The sequence below is a fragment of the Callorhinchus milii genome, unplaced genomic scaffold, assembly GCF_018977255.1.
Source record: "Callorhinchus milii isolate IMCB2004 unplaced genomic scaffold, IMCB_Cmil_1.0 Scaffold5, whole genome shotgun sequence".
NCBI lineage: Eukaryota > Metazoa > Chordata > Chondrichthyes > Chimaeriformes > Callorhinchidae > Callorhinchus > Callorhinchus milii.
Window position 1 is genome coordinate 10,548,561 of NW_024704746.1, and position 17,403 is coordinate 10,565,963.

The window sequence follows — 17,403 nt, forward strand, 5'->3', positions numbered from 1 at the left end:
CACTATATATATATATATATATATATATATAAAAAAACATCCCACAGTGTCACATGCAGTAATTACAGATCACTGTTCTCACATTGTTTTTGCTTTATCCAGTCAATGTGGCTTTGCCTTCACTGCTGCTTACTCATTTATCTAGCCGTATAGTGAGCAGCAGTTTCCTCAAATGCAAAATGGAAAATCTGTTCAACATTGCCGACCACATTGGTCTTTGCTGTCTGTACTCTCATGGTTTTTCATTTCTGAAGGAACTGCACACCACCTTCAACTGAGAGGACAGTTGAATAAATTCCCAGCCTGAAAGTGGGGATTCTCTCTTGGATTCCCCCCACCCACCCCATCTTTCCCCAAGTCCCACGGTTTGAGGCGCTACTATGAAGCTCAAACTACTGTGAGATATTGACCCAGACTCTCAGCTTCTTTGCAAGGAGTTCAATAGCAATCAATATTGGACTCTCTCATCCTCCCCATGGAGAAGAGTGAATCCCTTCCCTCCTCGTAGGATAAATTCTGCCCTCTTCAGAAATGCAGCCAGTCCACAGAATAAGGAGAGACAGATCACTACTTTGTGGCTTCGGAGATGCATGGTCCAAGAGATACATACATCAGCCGGAGATAATGGTTTCTACAAGGGCATCACCCTACAGAACTGAAGTAATAAAGATGGCATGGAACAACAAACTCGCAGAAGGAATAATGATCATCATATGTGATCTACATTATGACAACGTACACAGAGATTCAAGTCAGCTTTCGAAACAGGAACAAGAAGAGGTCATTCAAGGCATATGTCAATTCTTCCACGGATCATCTCATCTGATATCCTGGAAACATTGACCAGATCTCACTAGCCAGTTAAATTGATAAAATCAAATGATCATTTTACATTGTACAGTACTCTCAACACAGCACAGAAAACACGTCAAGAGTAACATCAAGGGCTACTGCTGACTGAATTGGACAGTTTACGACATAAAATATGGATAGGCAACAATGGACAATTAGAATCTTGCCCCTCCAGCGCAGCAGTCTGCTCAAAGTAAAAGAATTTGCGATTCACATTATGTGGGTTTGCTCTGAATTTGTGCACTGACTGAAATGAGGCTTATGCAAATCTACACATCAGGTTTAGTTATTTTGCAAACGGTATCGCAAGTGCATGTAAATGTCAACCAGCAGCCCATACTGCGTGTAACTACCCAACACCCACCCCCAAGAAGTGAACAAAGTCGTATAGGCCGATAGCAATCTTCGCATTGGATTTCCAACATCACTTGAACCACTAGGCATTAAAGATGCTAGTTACATAGAGATAAACAACAGTCTAGTACCCAAGGCTGTGTCAGTAGTTCTGGTGTGTTACCAAAGCATCAAGTTTCAGTTTCAAATAAATGTTGAAATAACTGAATGTGGTCAACAGAACTGGTGCTTTTTTGTGTATGGCATATATAGGGGTGCTTGCTTCAGTGGCATCAGAAATAAAATGCATTTTTTTAAGAAACAAAAACTATTTGAGTGTTGACAAACCGTTCTCCTTCATATATCTGAGCTAGGCGTGAAACAGAAGGGACTCTTTTGATCCATTTGCAAATTTTTGGATCAGTGAGAATTTTCTGTAAAAAAATGTGGTGGGGGGAAGCAACTGCAGGAATAAGGGCTTTTGAGATGTTTCCAGCCTTATCACAGCTTATCTTCAATAGGTGCTGCCATCATACTGAACGCTGGTGCCTGTGGAATAGCTGATGAGAAAACTCTGAGACTTGGAATAATAGCTGTTGGAAGGTGCTACCTGGAGTCCAGATTCACAAATACACCTCCATACTTCAACTGGTGGAACCATCACTCAGTCCATTGGGAGTTGTGTGTTTGGGCTGTGGACAGGAAAATAACAATAATAATCCTTGCATTTGATATAGCGCTTTTTTTCATGTCTTCTGGTCGTCTCAAAGTGCTTCAAAGAATAGACTGTAAAGTGAATTGACTGTATATTTGTGGGCGAAACGCAGCAGCCAATTGCGCACAGTAGTGTCGCACAAACAGTCATGCATTGAAGTGACCAAAATGGTGACAATACTGAAATTGTCTGACAATACTGAGGCAACGCCTAATAGCCTGTAAAGGGAGGAACAAGTCCCAAGGAGGTTTTTTTTCCGGCTGTGCAACAAAAATGTAAGGTTATGCTCTGTCCTCTTCAGAATTTACCTGTATAACCTGCTTTCATTTTTGCTATTTGCAAAACCTGGATAAAGTACAAATGAAGCAAGCTCAAAACCTATTATGTCCTTTCACAATGCAAGAGGCCCTTACTTTTTTCCCTGTATATTGTAAATTAAGAGTGTTAATAGACAATGAATGCGTCCAACCACATTGAAACATCATAGAATCCTACAGCACAAAAGGAGGCCATATGGAGTCAATCGTGCCTGTGCTGACTCTTTGAAAGAGCTACCCAATTAGTCCCACTTCCGTAGCTCTTTTCCCTTAGCCTTGTAATTTCTTTCTTTTCAAGTAAATATCCAATTCCCTTTTGAAAGTTATTACTGACTCTGCTTCCACCACTCATTCAGGCAGTGCATTCCAGATCGTAATAACTCGCTGCCTAAAAAAAATTTGCTGTGTAGTTGCCTGCAGTTCAGAAAAACATACAAATTACAGACACTAGACAAATCTAGATCTTCACTTCTCCCTTTCTCTCTTTCTTACCATTATCCCCCCTTCACCACTGCCTTCAAAATTATAAACTTAGCCACAAAGCTGGTTTGGAGATTGTACAATATTATTTCAGGGAAGTCAGGCAGGTTATCATAAATAACATTTGATTTCCCAGCAAGTTGACCATCTCGGGCTTTTATTGTGGTGTTTTCCCATGTCATAATTTGAACGGTGCTGTGTTAACAGTTCGCCACCCACACTCCTACAGAAGACAATTGATAGCTATTGAGTTCCTTTAATTGTTTGCAGTCTGTGGTCAGTCACTGAGCTCTGCAAGCTGAAAGGTTTTTCATCTCCAGACACTCCTAGCAGACATCGGTATTATTGTTGGCGTCGTGCTTCGCTACTGTCAAGCGCTCTGGGACATAACCGTGCTTGAGGGGCCTGATATAAATGCAAGTTGTTGTTGTTGGGAGAAGCTTTGTGCGTCAATGAGAAAACCGAATAGCTTGGGCCATTATGATCAAGTTCATCTCTTAAACTCATGTACGATTGTTAAAAAAACACATCTCCTCAGTGTCATACAGACAAAAATCTGAGCAGGAAAGTTGCTCCCTGATCACTTGAGAAACATTGAAGAAACTCCTGGTATTTTTTTTTTGTATATCCGACTACCTTGTTGCGTTTACCTTGCTCACGAGCGCTGTATTGTCTGAGGTGCTGTCCTTCAGATGATATGAAACCAAGGTCCTATCTGCCTGTTTAAGTGGATATTTTCATCTGCCAGAAAGATGCAGTACCTATATTTATTTTTCTTTAATAAGTGCAATGGCTAGTCACAAAACTCAAGCAGTATTCAATCAAACTTCAAATTCATGCAAGGCACTTAGTCTTCAGATCATAGAACAGTGATAGTTTTAACTGCCTTGAATCTGTTGTCTTTGTGCACTTTACCACATGAGCAGCTCAGGTAATGGAATTACCTGTATGGAATTGAAGCAGCTTCTATTAATGGCCAGAAGCCATCGACTAATTTTGAATTCAAAGTTGCACTGAAATCTCTCTCTCAGGCTAGAGTTACATTTTCAAACTAGTTCATGATTCACCGTGAAACCAATAAGTTTGTGTGAATACAGGTATCCCACACCACTGGAGCTTAACGCTTTAATTCATTTAAACTGGCATTTAAACTAAAAATGCAACAAATGTTTCAATAAACCAATCTTTTCAGTCTGTTGTAAAATAAACAGATTTGTTTTTGTTTAAGGGGTGACAAATTATATTTATTTTGACAAATACTATAACTTAAGTAAAAACAATCATCACGCAACAGAATTTTAAAGGACAATACTCTTACAAATTAAAGATTACAGATATTGGATTGTATTATGCTCCCTCGATTGAAAAAAAGTAAGGGTTGCCTGTAAAATGCAAATGCAAAGATTATTACTGTAACATCATTAGGAGAACCTGAATAGCTTGACAGATTGATGAAGATTGGGTGGATCTAGCCCTAAAGGAATACTGAGGATCTGTTGTGGCAGGACAGAGAGGATTAAGTATTGCCTTTAGCCATGAAGCTGATTTGTACGTGTACAGGATTCCCAGAATTGTAATAGCTAGGGAAAAAGAGGAGCTGCAAACTAAGAGGATTTTCATCATACTAACAATCAAAAAAAGCATTGATGAAATTTGGTAATTTTCTGCTTTTAAATTCCCCTACATCATCATAAGAACTTTCCAACCACACCCAGATACTACAAAGCACAGCATAAGATTTAATGTAGACTGTGGCCATTGTGTATTTTGTAGACAAACGCATTTAATTTTGTAAACGCAGCAGCCAATCTGTGCACAGCAACTTCCCACAAACAGCCACGGATTAAATGTTCAATTTTATCTGAGATTGTTGGTTCACTGAAAGAGATCCCCTTCTCTTCTTGAACAGTGTCATGGAATCTTTGGGGCTTGGTTTAGCGTCTCATCTGAAGCACGACACCATCAATGCAACATACCCCCAGCATTATATTGGAGTTTCCCTAATGAATTCAAATTCCCAACATGGTATTTGAACCACACTCTTCTGATTCAGAGGCAAGAGAGGTACCAACTGAGCCAGGCCTACACCTGATTAGAGCAGATAGTTCGAGAACGTGTACAATGGGCCAAATGGATTCCTTCTGTGATGCAACTTCCTATGAACCAGACTAGTTATAAATCAAACACTGGCACAAAACTAAATGAAGTTTGTAACCTAACATTTTCCCAATTCCATTGCTACTTTTTGTCAATGCATTAACAGTGCACACACTCTCTTAACATGTATAGTGCAGTGGCATTAAACTTTATGTTTAAAGTATTTTCTGAAGGTAACCATGTCATCCGTTGTGGGTGAGGGAATGGAAAAGGGATTAATTTTCCTTCTGCTGTTTTGTGGTATCAATGAATGGGACATTCAGTAAATTTGCAGTAAAACAAGCAGTAAAATGGACAGATATGCTATTATGAGAGAATGATACTGATGTGTAGATCTGAAATAAGATTAGCCTTGCCCTATATCACACCATCGCATTACCACTGGAAGGCAGTGAATAATTAACTTCAGAGCTAAGAGTAAGTCTAGAGGAAAATATTTAAACTGAAAAACAAGTGATTTCTCAATACTACTAAGTGCTCTTCTACTTCCTGTCATAAAATGCAACAACTATTCTTTATCTCTCCCAGACTTGTCAGCTCGGGTGGCCGTTAAAAATCCAATCAAAAAGAGAAGGAAGTTTCTCCCTGTGTCCCGGCCAACAATCTCCCCAAATAAAATTGGTTATGAGCTTCATAGCTGTTTGTGGGACACTGTATTTTGTAGGCAAATGTGGCAGACCAATTTCCATACAGCAGTCACTGCATTTCAAAGTAAAGTCCTGTGAATTCCTTTGAGACGTCTCACAGATGTAATCACTGTATCAAATGCAAGGATTATTATGTCCTGCACTACAGTGTCTCAAATCTGCCATTTCTCTTCTCTACTTTTGTCATCTTTCATCTCTGGTGGATTTGCAAAGTACCAATCCATTTATTCAAAGTAAGCTGGACACCCACATTTCATTGGACTGCAGTGCAGGGTATTTGTGAATGTTTATCAGATCGCACAGTAATGATACCCATAACTTCAGACTCCCCAGGAAGTGGTAGGTGGAGTGCTATCAGCTACGGTATGCCTAGCAAAATAACGGAATACTTGAGAAAGCATCAACTTCAGTGAGAATATATGAATCATTTTTTAAATTTCAAGCCTTGTGCTTGCATGGGAACAGTTCTAGTGCTTCTAGATGTGGTGATAGTGGTCTATCCTTCCACCGTTTGCTCTTCTGTTTAAATTTGACTAGTGGTTCTGGGGTGAGTGGCACAGGTTACATCTTCACACTGTTCAAAGGGTGCTTTTGGTTATCAAGTTCTGTTAGACATCTGATCTAAAATAAACCGCACCAGCCATGAACAAAGTACAACTTCAAAAGACCACAGAGCAAGGAAATAATGAATCTCTTGGTTAAATTAAATTCTTAAAAATTCTTTCATCTTATGCAGAGCCTTTCATATCAAAAGGGTGGTTCAAAACGTGAAATAGAATTTACTAGAAAATCTAGTTTATTTTGTAGGTAAAACACGGCAACCAAATTGCACACAACACTGTCCCACAAACAACCTTAACTGAATGACCAATTTTAGCTGGGTGATTGTTGGCCAGAACACTGGGAGAAAATCCCTTCACTTTTCAAATAGTGTCATGGGATCTTTAATATCCATCTCAACAAGGAAAACATCACTCTCATCTGAAAACAAATCGGCCAATTGGACAATTTGACCTTGAAATCCTGGCATTCTTCACATTTTTTCATTGCGTCTTCTGTCAGAAATGCAAAGGAGGTTGGAACCCTACTTTAGAGATGCTTAAAAAATGACTGTTTATTTCTTTAATCGAAGCATTATTCAAATGAAGTGAATAAGTAAGTACAGCACCATGTAGGACTCGCAAAGAGGTAAAGTTCTTAGATACTCCTAGTGGAAACTGGGGAGAACCCAGTCACATTGTGCCACTCTCAGTCATTCTCCTACCTTGATCAGTAAGAGAATGGTACAAGCAGAAGCCTGGAAGCACCTAACCTTTGGGAACAACAACAAGATTCCATTTATAAAGCGCCTTTCACGTCAGGAGGATGTCCCAAGGCGCTGCACAGTTGGGTCATGACCCGAGCAGGGGGGAAATGGTCAGGGTGAGGGGAGGGAAGGGAGGGAGCGAGGAGGGGGAAATGGTCAGGGTGAGGGGAGGGAAGGGAGGGAGCGAGGAGGGGGAAGAGAGTCGAGAGGGGAGCTGAAGGCACGGTCAAAGAGAAAGGTTTTGAGACCGGCCTTGAAGGAGGGAAGGGAGGAAGCAAGGCGAAGGCACTGGGGGATGGAGTTCCAGAGCCTGGGGGCTGAGAGGCTGAAGGCCCGACCACCGATGGTAGGGCGGTTGGGGCGGGGGACGTGGAGCAGACCAGAGCCAGAGGAACGGAGGGTACGGGCAGGTAGGTAGGGGGATAGTAGGTTGGAGAGGTAGGAGGGAGCAAGGCCGTGAATGGCCTTGTAGGTGAGGATGAGGATCTTGAAGTCAATCCTCTGGGGGATGGGGAGCCAGTGGAGGCGAGCGAGGGTGGGAGTGATGTGGTCCCGAACATTTGGTGCAGGAAAGCCTAAAGGAGAAAAAAAAATGGGAAAAATAAAACACTGGAAGAAAAAACATTGCAAAAAGTTAAAACAATGAATGCAGTCAAAAACAACTGTTTTTCAGCCACAAAAGCTGTTGATATTGAATTTATCAGATAACGTTGAATTATTACCCAGTTGAGAGATCAGGACTTTAATTGCATTTCTTCTTTGCTTTACAGAGCTCGACTCTAATGAACAATTCTGTCCTGAAGGGACTTTGCTAGGAATAATTTGCAGAAACAAAAAAAATTGTTTTGTATAGAGTGGGAGAAAAACTGGAGAAATAAACCAAAGTTGCTATCTTCAGATTCAAGCAGAGAATGTATAATTTACATATTACAAAAATGCATCTCATTTTACTTCTGCAATCTTTGCCAACCACAGTGGCAAAGACACTTAAGATCTCTCTGGATGTTACAAGCTTGCATTTCCCCCCACCTATAGCAAAATCTTTCAAGTGGTAGGTCAACATCAGCAGAGTTCCACAGCACTTGGTTTTCTTGATGTTTCTTCATGTACTCTCAAGCAATCCACATACCAGCCAAGTTAACTCATCTGATGTCTTATTTAACCACAGCAAACACTGAAGTCACCTTTAAAGCGCATCTGACTGATTGATATCCTCTACCCATACAGAAAGCATCTCAAAAAGCATATTGTACATGAAAACATTTATAGATTCAAACAAGGATTTGGGAGGAGGAGGAACAGAGCGACTACTTCATGAAATGCGATTCACAATTTAACATTGAACATCAAGAAATATGTGGTCCACTATAATGATCATAATAAATGGGAGATATTGATACACGTACAAGGCAGCTGTTAGGTATCCATTAAGGCAATGAAATAGACAGCATTTTAGTGCCTTAATAATGGGTACTAACAGCTGAAAGTGAATCAGCAGCGTCAGAAACAGTATCTAATTCTTTAACAATTGCAAAACAAAGGTTAGCAGTAGCATTTAAAAACTCAAACTTGCACGTGCATCCTGCTTTCAACATGGGGCATTGTGAAAACGCAAAGCTACAACTAAATTTATAAGACTCATAAAATGTTTTGTGTTCTTCCTGAGTTTATTCTTATCACAGAAAATTCAGATGAAAAAGACTGAACAAATTCTCAGAGAAAATTAACACAGAACAAGAATAGATAAATGGAACAGCTAAACTTCAAGAACGTTCGATTGGCCAGCTGAGTGTACGATGCTCAGAAATGCTTGTGGATCCTGTAGCTCAGCAGTAAGAACACTCGCCTTGCAAGCGAGACACCTGGGTTCAATTCCAGGCAGGGCGAAACCTTGGGCAAGTTTCCTTACTCCACACGCCTAATAATAATCCCTCCAAAACAAAACAATAATAAATTGGTCATTTTCAATCCACGACTGTTTGTGGGACACTGCTGTGCACAGTTGGCTGCTGAGTTTCGCTCAAAAATATACAGTCAATTCACTTTAGAGTATATTCTGAGAAGCGCTTTGAGACGTCTAGAAGACGTGAAAAGCGCTATATCAAATGCAAGGATTATTATTATTGGTACCTAAGCCAAATTATTGAGAGTTCAATATATTAACGAAAATCTTCTTTTGTCTGGTGTGGAGAATGTGTTCGGGATGCACACTGCTCACCTAATTAGACTTTAGATGCAGATTAACAAGAGCCAAGGCCTGTGTGCAGCTTGGGGTACTGCTGGAGAAAAAACACTGAAAACTGCAATTTGTTCAGAAACACCAATTATAAATATTGAAACAATTTATTTAGATAACACATTTCATAACCCTTCAATTCGAGTGGAGCATGAACCCATATTGGAAAAGACCCTTGAAGTTGAATAAATTTATGCCCTATTTTTAAGGAAACTATTATTCCTGCTGTCAGTCAATGAATTACTCACCTCATGGAGTGATAGAAAATTATGGTGCCAGGAAGTGTGCTAAAATATCAGTGTGGTTTATATTTATGGCTTGAGTTTTTCCATTAAGCAGATCAACTGTAAGCAGGTCACTTTACCGAAAGTAGAATTCTGAAAACCTGTAATGTGTTTCGCCTCTCTGAAGCACCTTGTGGTTACAATTCAGTTTAATGTCCTTTAATAAGGCAGAAGATAGGGGTGACACTTTAGTGGTTACCGAGTTGCAATATGAACTATAGTCAAACGTCTATGATTCAGAAAGCACATTACTTAATATCTGTTCTTAAAGAAACAAATTGCTTCTGCAATCAGTAAATTAATTACTCATCTGATTGTGTTAGAACCCTGAGAGACTTTGCTCAATGCAGTAACACAGTAACATAGAAAGCACGGAAGGAGGCCATTTCGTCAATCGCAGTGCAAATATTTTGCTTCAATCCCACTGCTCCGCTTTATCCTCATATACTCTTCAAGCCTCTCTTTCACGTACCGAGAATCTACATCCCTCTTGAAAGCTAAGATGGATTCCTCCTCTCCTCCTCAGAAAATGGACTCAAGTTATTTTGTCTAGTCAATTACCCAACCACTCTGGATGTAGTTTGAGGTCCCAGCCAGATTATATTAAACTTACATAAATTACATTAAAAAACTTACACAAAAAAATTTGAGTTCATATGATGGACAAGTGCAAAATATTTTTATGTAAAGTTCCTTATTCAGTAAGAAGGAGCTAGGTTTAATAGTCATAACTAGTGAAACAGGCTTTGCATAATTCAAGCAGGTGCCCTGTGGAATGGCACCTTCTCATGCTGCCAATACCAGATTGGATGCTCAGACGGTCTTTTGATTTGGATGCATTCTGGTAACTGAAATTTAAGTGACATATCCTGCATCAGCCAAGCATTTTTGTGCAGCAAAGCACTAACCTAACCACTAAGTCACAGTAGTTTACTGAAACAAGGATAGCCAAGTGCTCAGAAAAAGCTAAAACCCTGCAGCAAATGAGACCCCTTTAATTCATTGTAAGAATGGGTTTCTTGAACATTTGATGAGCAAGGCCACCAGAATAAATTCTTGGGAGGATATAGAACAGATAATAATCCTTGCATCTGATATAGCACCTTATCACATTTATGAGACGTCAGAAAGAGCTTCACAAAATATACTATAGCGAGGTTGACTATATTTTGCAGAGATAGTCAGATAATCACAGCTTGTTTACTTCAACCACATATAGTGTCTAGCCCCCCACATACAGTCCAGTGTTCACCACAGGTCTATGAAAATAAAACTAAAGGTTCAAATGGTTTGGGGTTGATGCTCAGTGAGCTTACGAGATACAAACCACTCTTACTTGTTAATTATTGTAAAAGAACAGATTTCCAAAATTTAAAATACCCGAAGGCACGATAGAAAGCAAGAAATTAGCACAGGCAGAAATTTCAAAGCATCAGTATTCCATGCGGGTACTTTTAATTTTTATTCAAGCCGTCGAGGGTTTAACTTTGAAATAGATTGGTTAACAACAACAAATTATATTTGTTTAGCACCTTTCACGTGGAAGGATGTCCCAAGGCGCTGGACAGTTAAGGTTTGCACCAAAACTGGGGATTGGAATCAAGAGGATTGGAGGGTAGAGGGAGTGGGTTTGGAGACAAAGTAACTGTGTGCTTGGAAATTTCCCCCCAACATGAAAAGAGCTTTATTAATGAAAGTTGTATTGCAACTAGCCTGTCCCTTAGAAATTAGTTTTAAACAGTGGGGTTCTGTAGCACCGAAGTTGCAATCTTTATTAAAGTGGATGCACTGTGCAGGGAGCATTTTTGAGAAAATTCTAAGACGAAACTGCAGGCCTGACTGCAGGCCACCTAACCACTACACCTGCTGTTGGCAAATATAATTACCACCAATTGCAATTAATGATAATCCTTGCAATTGATCTAGCAATCGATCACATCTTCAAGATGTCTCAAAGTGCTTCACAGAATACACTGTAAAGCGAATTGACTGCATATATTTGGGGGCAAAATTGAACAGCAATAACAGGTAGACAAGAGTTTTTGAGGATCCTGAAACTTTTTCAGAAGTTTAACATCTCAAAGAACAAGATCTTCATCCTGCTGAGAAACAGTTCCTTAGATTAAGCAAAACTGTGAGAAGTTCTTAAAAGCTCCACTTTACTGGTAAGCAATTGGATAATACCAGAAAAGGTGGTGGAGGGGATGACTATTAGAGGGGATGTGGTGGAATGGCCGTCAATAAAGAGGGTGCGGTTGATGCAATCGAGTATCAATTTGACTGCTGAAATGGCTATCTTGTTCAACAGCTCACCAACACCTCATGGGATCAGTGATGCAACACGCCCAGTATGGAATATAGCGTTGAGCTGCAGGCAGGGTTCCAAGACACAACTTTCTTGACCTCAAGGTAAAAAGCTCACTGCATCATATTCCTCTCCCCTCGATCCACAGAATAGTTCACTCTCATTCAGCACCTCTAAATTTTGCTGCACAGAAGCTAAGGCATTTTAAGCAGACGCCCAAGATAGTAGCAACATTAAGTTACCCTCTATGTGCCTCTTAAAGTCCAAATACCAAAGCTTGGTAGTGTAAAAGGTACATCTACACTCCTGGATTAGCACTTCAGACATGATGCAAGAAACTAATTTTCTTTAAAGGGCTTTATTTTTGAGACGAATAAATGTATTTGAAAATGCAGCAGCAGTGTTTGATCAAACTGGTTATAAAGAAAAACAGTGCTCCAATCTTCACCTTTGTTATGGATTATTTGTAGGAAGAAAGTAGAATGAGATCTTGAAGTGAGCTATGTGTGTATTCCCATGGAATTATTACAATAATAAATAAGCCAAATATTTGATAAGATCACAAAAACTACAAAGCAACATATGAAGAAGAAAAAATTGACACTTCAAAACAAACATTTGATGATTAAGGTTGTCCAACAAAGTGACTAAAGCAAAGAGGATGTTGGGGTTTGCCACCGCAGGCAACCTGAACTTTACTGAAATATTCTTCACGTCTGTGAGCATCATTCGGGTTGGCAATGTGGTAATGTGAGCATTATTGAATGTTTTCATGATGCACTGGTTCTCGTAATTTTAAAATATGCTGCTGAAAAGGCACAGCAGCACCAAGTTTATGCACTAATTTGCATCAGTCACCTGCCTGTTCTTGTTTAACCTAATTTCCATTTCACTTATCCTGTCAAGTGCAGCCTTGCAATGAACCACTCAGAAGCAATATTAGAATGAATTCAACCTTAAAGAATGATCCAAGTCATTCCTTTTTGCAACAATAGGCAAGTTGGCAAGTGAGCTGACATTATTTGCAAGCAAACCTAAGTTTTTCATGATGACCTGTTAAACATCATGCACATAGAAAAAATGGATTATATTTGCATATCACTGATTCAGTTACAATTCCTCATGTTTGGTCACCTCTTTTGGAATTTCAGAAACTTGGTGAACAGCTGGACAGCACAATATGCAGTAAAATGTTACATACATTTCTGGGTACTTATTGAATAAGAGCTCCATAAGGAATTCAAATGCATGAACTACAACCCACTCAACAATTATATTCTCAACAAGTATAATAATCCTTGCATTTGATATAGCGCTTTTTCATGTCTTCCAGATGTCTCAAAACGCTTCACAGAATATACTGTAAAGTGAATTGACGGTATATTTGTGGGCAAAATGTGGCAGCCAATTGCGCACAGCAGTGTCCCACAAAGAGTCATGGATTGAAGTGACCAATTTATTGTTTTTTTTTCTTGAGGTATTATTATTAGGCTTGTGTTGAGTAAGGAAACTTGCCCAATATTTCGCCCTGCCGGGAATCAAACAGGTCTCTCGCTTGTGAGGCGAGCGCTCTAACCACTGAGCTACAGGACTCCACAAGTATAAAATCAATGAATCCCCATTCTGTTCTGCCAAATCTCTGGATCAGGCAAGTTACACCCAGTGGATTTCATCAAATTACAAAAATCAAAATAACCTTAATATTGGTCAGTACATCATTAACATTTAATGGTTATAAGGGGGTAAATACCTGCAAGTTCTAACCTATGTGGATTTTTGCCAATTTTAATATAGAAACTTCATTCACAAAAGGTTAATTAAGCATCACAGGTACTATTGACTGGGCCAGATTCAAGGGTTATTATTTATCATTCCTGGGTTACTCAAAGGCTTGATTTTAAATGGATATTTTAAAATTTTATTCATCTGATTTATTGTAGTAATTCAGCTAGTTCTCCAATTTCATCTCAATGGAAGTTTTGTAAATTCATGAGAAAACAAGGTCATCCCAACTGAACAGCTACAAGCATCTTATAAGAGATTAATCTGGAAAATGGTTTGCTTTACCATTTCCACAGTACATTTTAAATTTAAATAAAAAGGCATTGCATTCGGTTTAGAAATATATTTATGTCTACATTTATATATATATATTTATGTTCCTCTGGCTCCGGTCTGCTCCACGTCCCCCGCCCCAACCGCCCTACTATCGGTGGTCGGGCCTTCAGCCTCTCAGCCCCGAGGCTCTGGAACTCCATCCCCCAGTGCCTTCGCCGCTTCCTCCCTTTCCTCCTTCAAGGCCGGTCTCAAAACCTTTCTCTTTGACCGTGCCTTCAGCTCCCCTCTCGACTCTCTTCCCCCTCCTCGCTCCCTCCCTTCCCTCCCCTCACCCTGACCATTTCCCCCCTCCTCTCTCCCTCCCTTCCCCTCACCCTGACCATTTCCCCCCTGCTCGGGTCATGACCCAACTGTGCAGCGCCTTGGGACGTCCTCCTGACGTGAAAGGCGCTCTATAAATGGAATCTTGTTGTTGTTGTTGTTGTTGTTACTACTCTGGACTTCATCAAATAGACCACCACATAACATAAGACTCACTTCCTCATTGAAATGAGCTGAAATTCTTCAGATCATATGTTCCATCTGCCTGGTAGCAAATAAATATTAATAATCCCAAGGACCATTACGAACGAAAGCAGAATTGTTTTCCCTTATAACTAGACAAACGGAATGACCACGAAAGGCAAAGTGATTAATATGCTCAAATTTAAAACAAAAGCTTTTTTCCTTGGTTTCATAAGAAACCATAAAAACAATCAAAATGTTCCATTCTTCAACTGTATGTAGGATTCACAGCAGTATGTGGATTCAATAAAAAGGAAACAAAAATGGAAAAATAAAATCAATAATCATTTTCCTTAGCAAAGACAGTAAAGTGTTCAGTTTTATTTAGAAATTCACAGTTTCTAATGGCACTACAACTCTGCAGTCACATTGTGTGTTCCACAGTGTTGTGTTATAGCACTCAAAGACAAGGTAAAAACATACATAAATAATGCATTACTAAACTTTGGATCCTTTCACAAAAGGTCCTCAGAAACTGTCCTCAAGTGCTGTGACTGGCTAATGTGCAGATCGGCTAGGTAAGGTTACTGCCAATAGAGCCACCAAATTCAAATGGGGGAGGAGGGAGAAGAAAGAGAAGCTTGAGAACCAGCATTAGTTACATTACAAACTATGACAAAACCTCACATCAGCAAAAGGCATTGGAATAAAAAAAAGTGAAAGTGCACATGAAACTATAAGTTAAAGTTTTGATACCCCATGTTGAAACACTTTGTGACATTAAAGAATGCTCCTCTCGCTCTCACACACACAAATATATACAGTCAAAAGCTCACTCTCACATATTACTTTTAATACATTTACCCCCAAATTAAAAACACTTTACTGGATGTGACCATACCAAGTGAATAGGATACAAATCTGCACTCTTTTAGCCAATTATAGAAACAGTCTGCTCACAAACAATGGCCTGCATTTAAAACCAGTTGACCAAAAGTTGTTCAACAGATCCACTTATTTTGGTTTCTCTTCCTTCGGGCCAAATCCATCACATTTGATTCTAGGGAGCTGAAATGGCTCTTGCCACTACATGCAGCAACTTTGACAATGTTCACTTATAATAATAATCCTTGCATTTGATATAGAGCTTTTCACATCTTCGAGACGTCTCAAAGCATTTCACAGAATATACTGTAAAGTGAATTTGAGCATATTTGTGGATGAAATGCAACAGCTAACTGCACACAGCAATGTCCCACAAACAGTCTTGGATTGAGTGACCAATTTTTTTTTAAGGATTATTATTCCCGGAAAAGCGATCCGCCAATCGACTAACAACCGGGTTCCTGCCGGGAATAGAACCCAGATCTCCCGCTTGCACTATGATTTCATTGAGGTTGCTGCAAATCGTGGCAAGAATATTTAGCCCTAAGAGCTTCAGAGACCACTTAACTACGTGCAGACCACTTCTACAGCACTGTAGTGATACACTGCCAAACCCCATTGATTTTAAACAAAGGAAAAGCATAACAAAGTAAATCTGAGACAGGAATTCTCCATTTTCCAGCTGCATTATAAATATACAAAGGCACAAATATGGAAAGGTGCAAGAAATAGGAATACAGCTCTATGCAGAAAATTATGCATTCATCCCTGTTCCACCTGTACCCAGTTAATTACAGTGAAACTTAATCCAATAAATTGCACCGCAAATCCTTGTGGAATATCCAGGAGATTCCTCCACCCTGTCCCAGGTAAATCATCTTCAAAGCTCATATCGAGTTGATGCCATTTCCCATTCGACACGGCTTTTAGTGCAACCCTTTGCCGTATTTTTTATAGACCTTGAAGACAGACTCCTGCATCAATCCATTATTAAATTGTTGAGTTCAGGCAGTGCAAGTTCAAAAACACCTTGCAAGCCCACAAGCACGAAGATGGCAAGAGGCAGCTCCAAGCCAAAGTCTATAAATCACAATCAAACATGGGCTGTAACTGCTGTGACACCTAATGTCCCCACTGTAATATTCTGTTTTCCTTTCATTATGTCATGCAAACTTGGCAATGATCCCGATTTAGTCTGTATTAAGTTACTAATGAACTTTCCTTGATCTGTAACCTTTGACTTCTTCCGTTTAAAAGATCGCTTTTCAGTTTTAGCTTTTTGCGGCTGTCCATTACAGAGGCTTGTGCAGGCTGAAATGCCACAAAAGTACGACTCCTCAGACTGAGATGAAGTCTCTGAGCCACCTTCAGATGGGGGGCCCTTGTGCGAAGAACTGTAGACCACACCTGTACTAGAAAAGTCACTTTGATTGGAAAGAGGTTTGCCAGATTTTATTCCTCCGTTAACTATTGGAATTACAGTTTCTGTAGCTTTTATGGTGTCAACCTTCTCAACTTTGTTTTTGCAACGTTTTTTCTGCAAAAGAAACAAAGTGTTATTTTGGCATACAGTACTTACAAAGAGAAAGACCTGGTGTAAAACGTACATTGTACCAGTCAGGTTGAGCAAGAATTATTAGCTACTATTAAATTATAATAGAACTTGAGCCAGCATAACAAAAACATCACTGTACCTTTTTATTGTCTTGCAAAAACTTTAGTGGCTCTACAATGTACAAGTCATCTGGACCCACTGAAAAGAGGGAAGAGGGGATGGAAATTAACACAAAGGTGAAATGGGTAAAGTAGGGATTTACACTCCAGCTAACATACATTAGGGGAAAAAGCGCAGGAATAAGTAGCATAGCACATTAGTCCACCCTTCATATCTTGATCATTAGAAGACAGTAAACAGTGGAACAGAGGGAGTCTCCTCTTTGAAGGAAAAATAATTTAGGTTGAATTTCATCTGTCGGAAAGCACTCTGAGTGCAAACCTAACCATCTCTTCATTAAACTGGCTTATTATTTCCAAGAAGTGCAACATTGTTTTGCTGCACATTCTTTCACACCAAATGTCTCATTTCCACTGAGACGGGTTCACTAACCAGAAGGAGAAAAGATAGCCATAGCTGCAGAACTAAAACAAAAGCAATGCAACAGCTATCAACCACTTGCCTACTGTTTTGTTTTTTATGATAATGTAAATAAATTTCACCATTTTGTCATTTTAAGATTGGTATAAAAAACCTTAGGCAAATTTAACAACCACAACATGCTCTACTGCATGCAAATGGGCAACAGCCAACATTTGTTAAGCAAAAA

At 39.6% G+C, this 17,403-nt stretch overlaps 1 protein-coding gene across 5 annotated transcripts in view; it reads right to left on the reverse strand.

Annotated features, from left to right (window-relative positions):
• Positions 1-14,547: 14,547 nt before the first annotated feature.
• Positions 14,548-17,403, reverse strand: part of suco (SUN domain containing ossification factor) — a 43,916-nt gene continuing 41,060 nt past the window's right edge. For 4 of the 5 annotated variants that reach the window (XM_007895614.2, XM_007895616.2, XM_007895615.2 and 1 more), the window contains 2 exons: positions 16,774-16,832; positions 14,548-16,616 (listed from right to left, as the gene is read on the reverse strand). In XM_007895614.2, the coding sequence (XP_007893805.2) occupies positions 16,173-16,616; positions 16,774-16,832 (503 nt within the window). In that variant the 3' untranslated portion in view covers positions 14,548-16,172. Of the gene's footprint in view, positions 16,617-16,773; positions 16,833-17,403 lie in introns of those variants that run through there. The other variant, XM_007895617.2, reaches the window with a different exon arrangement.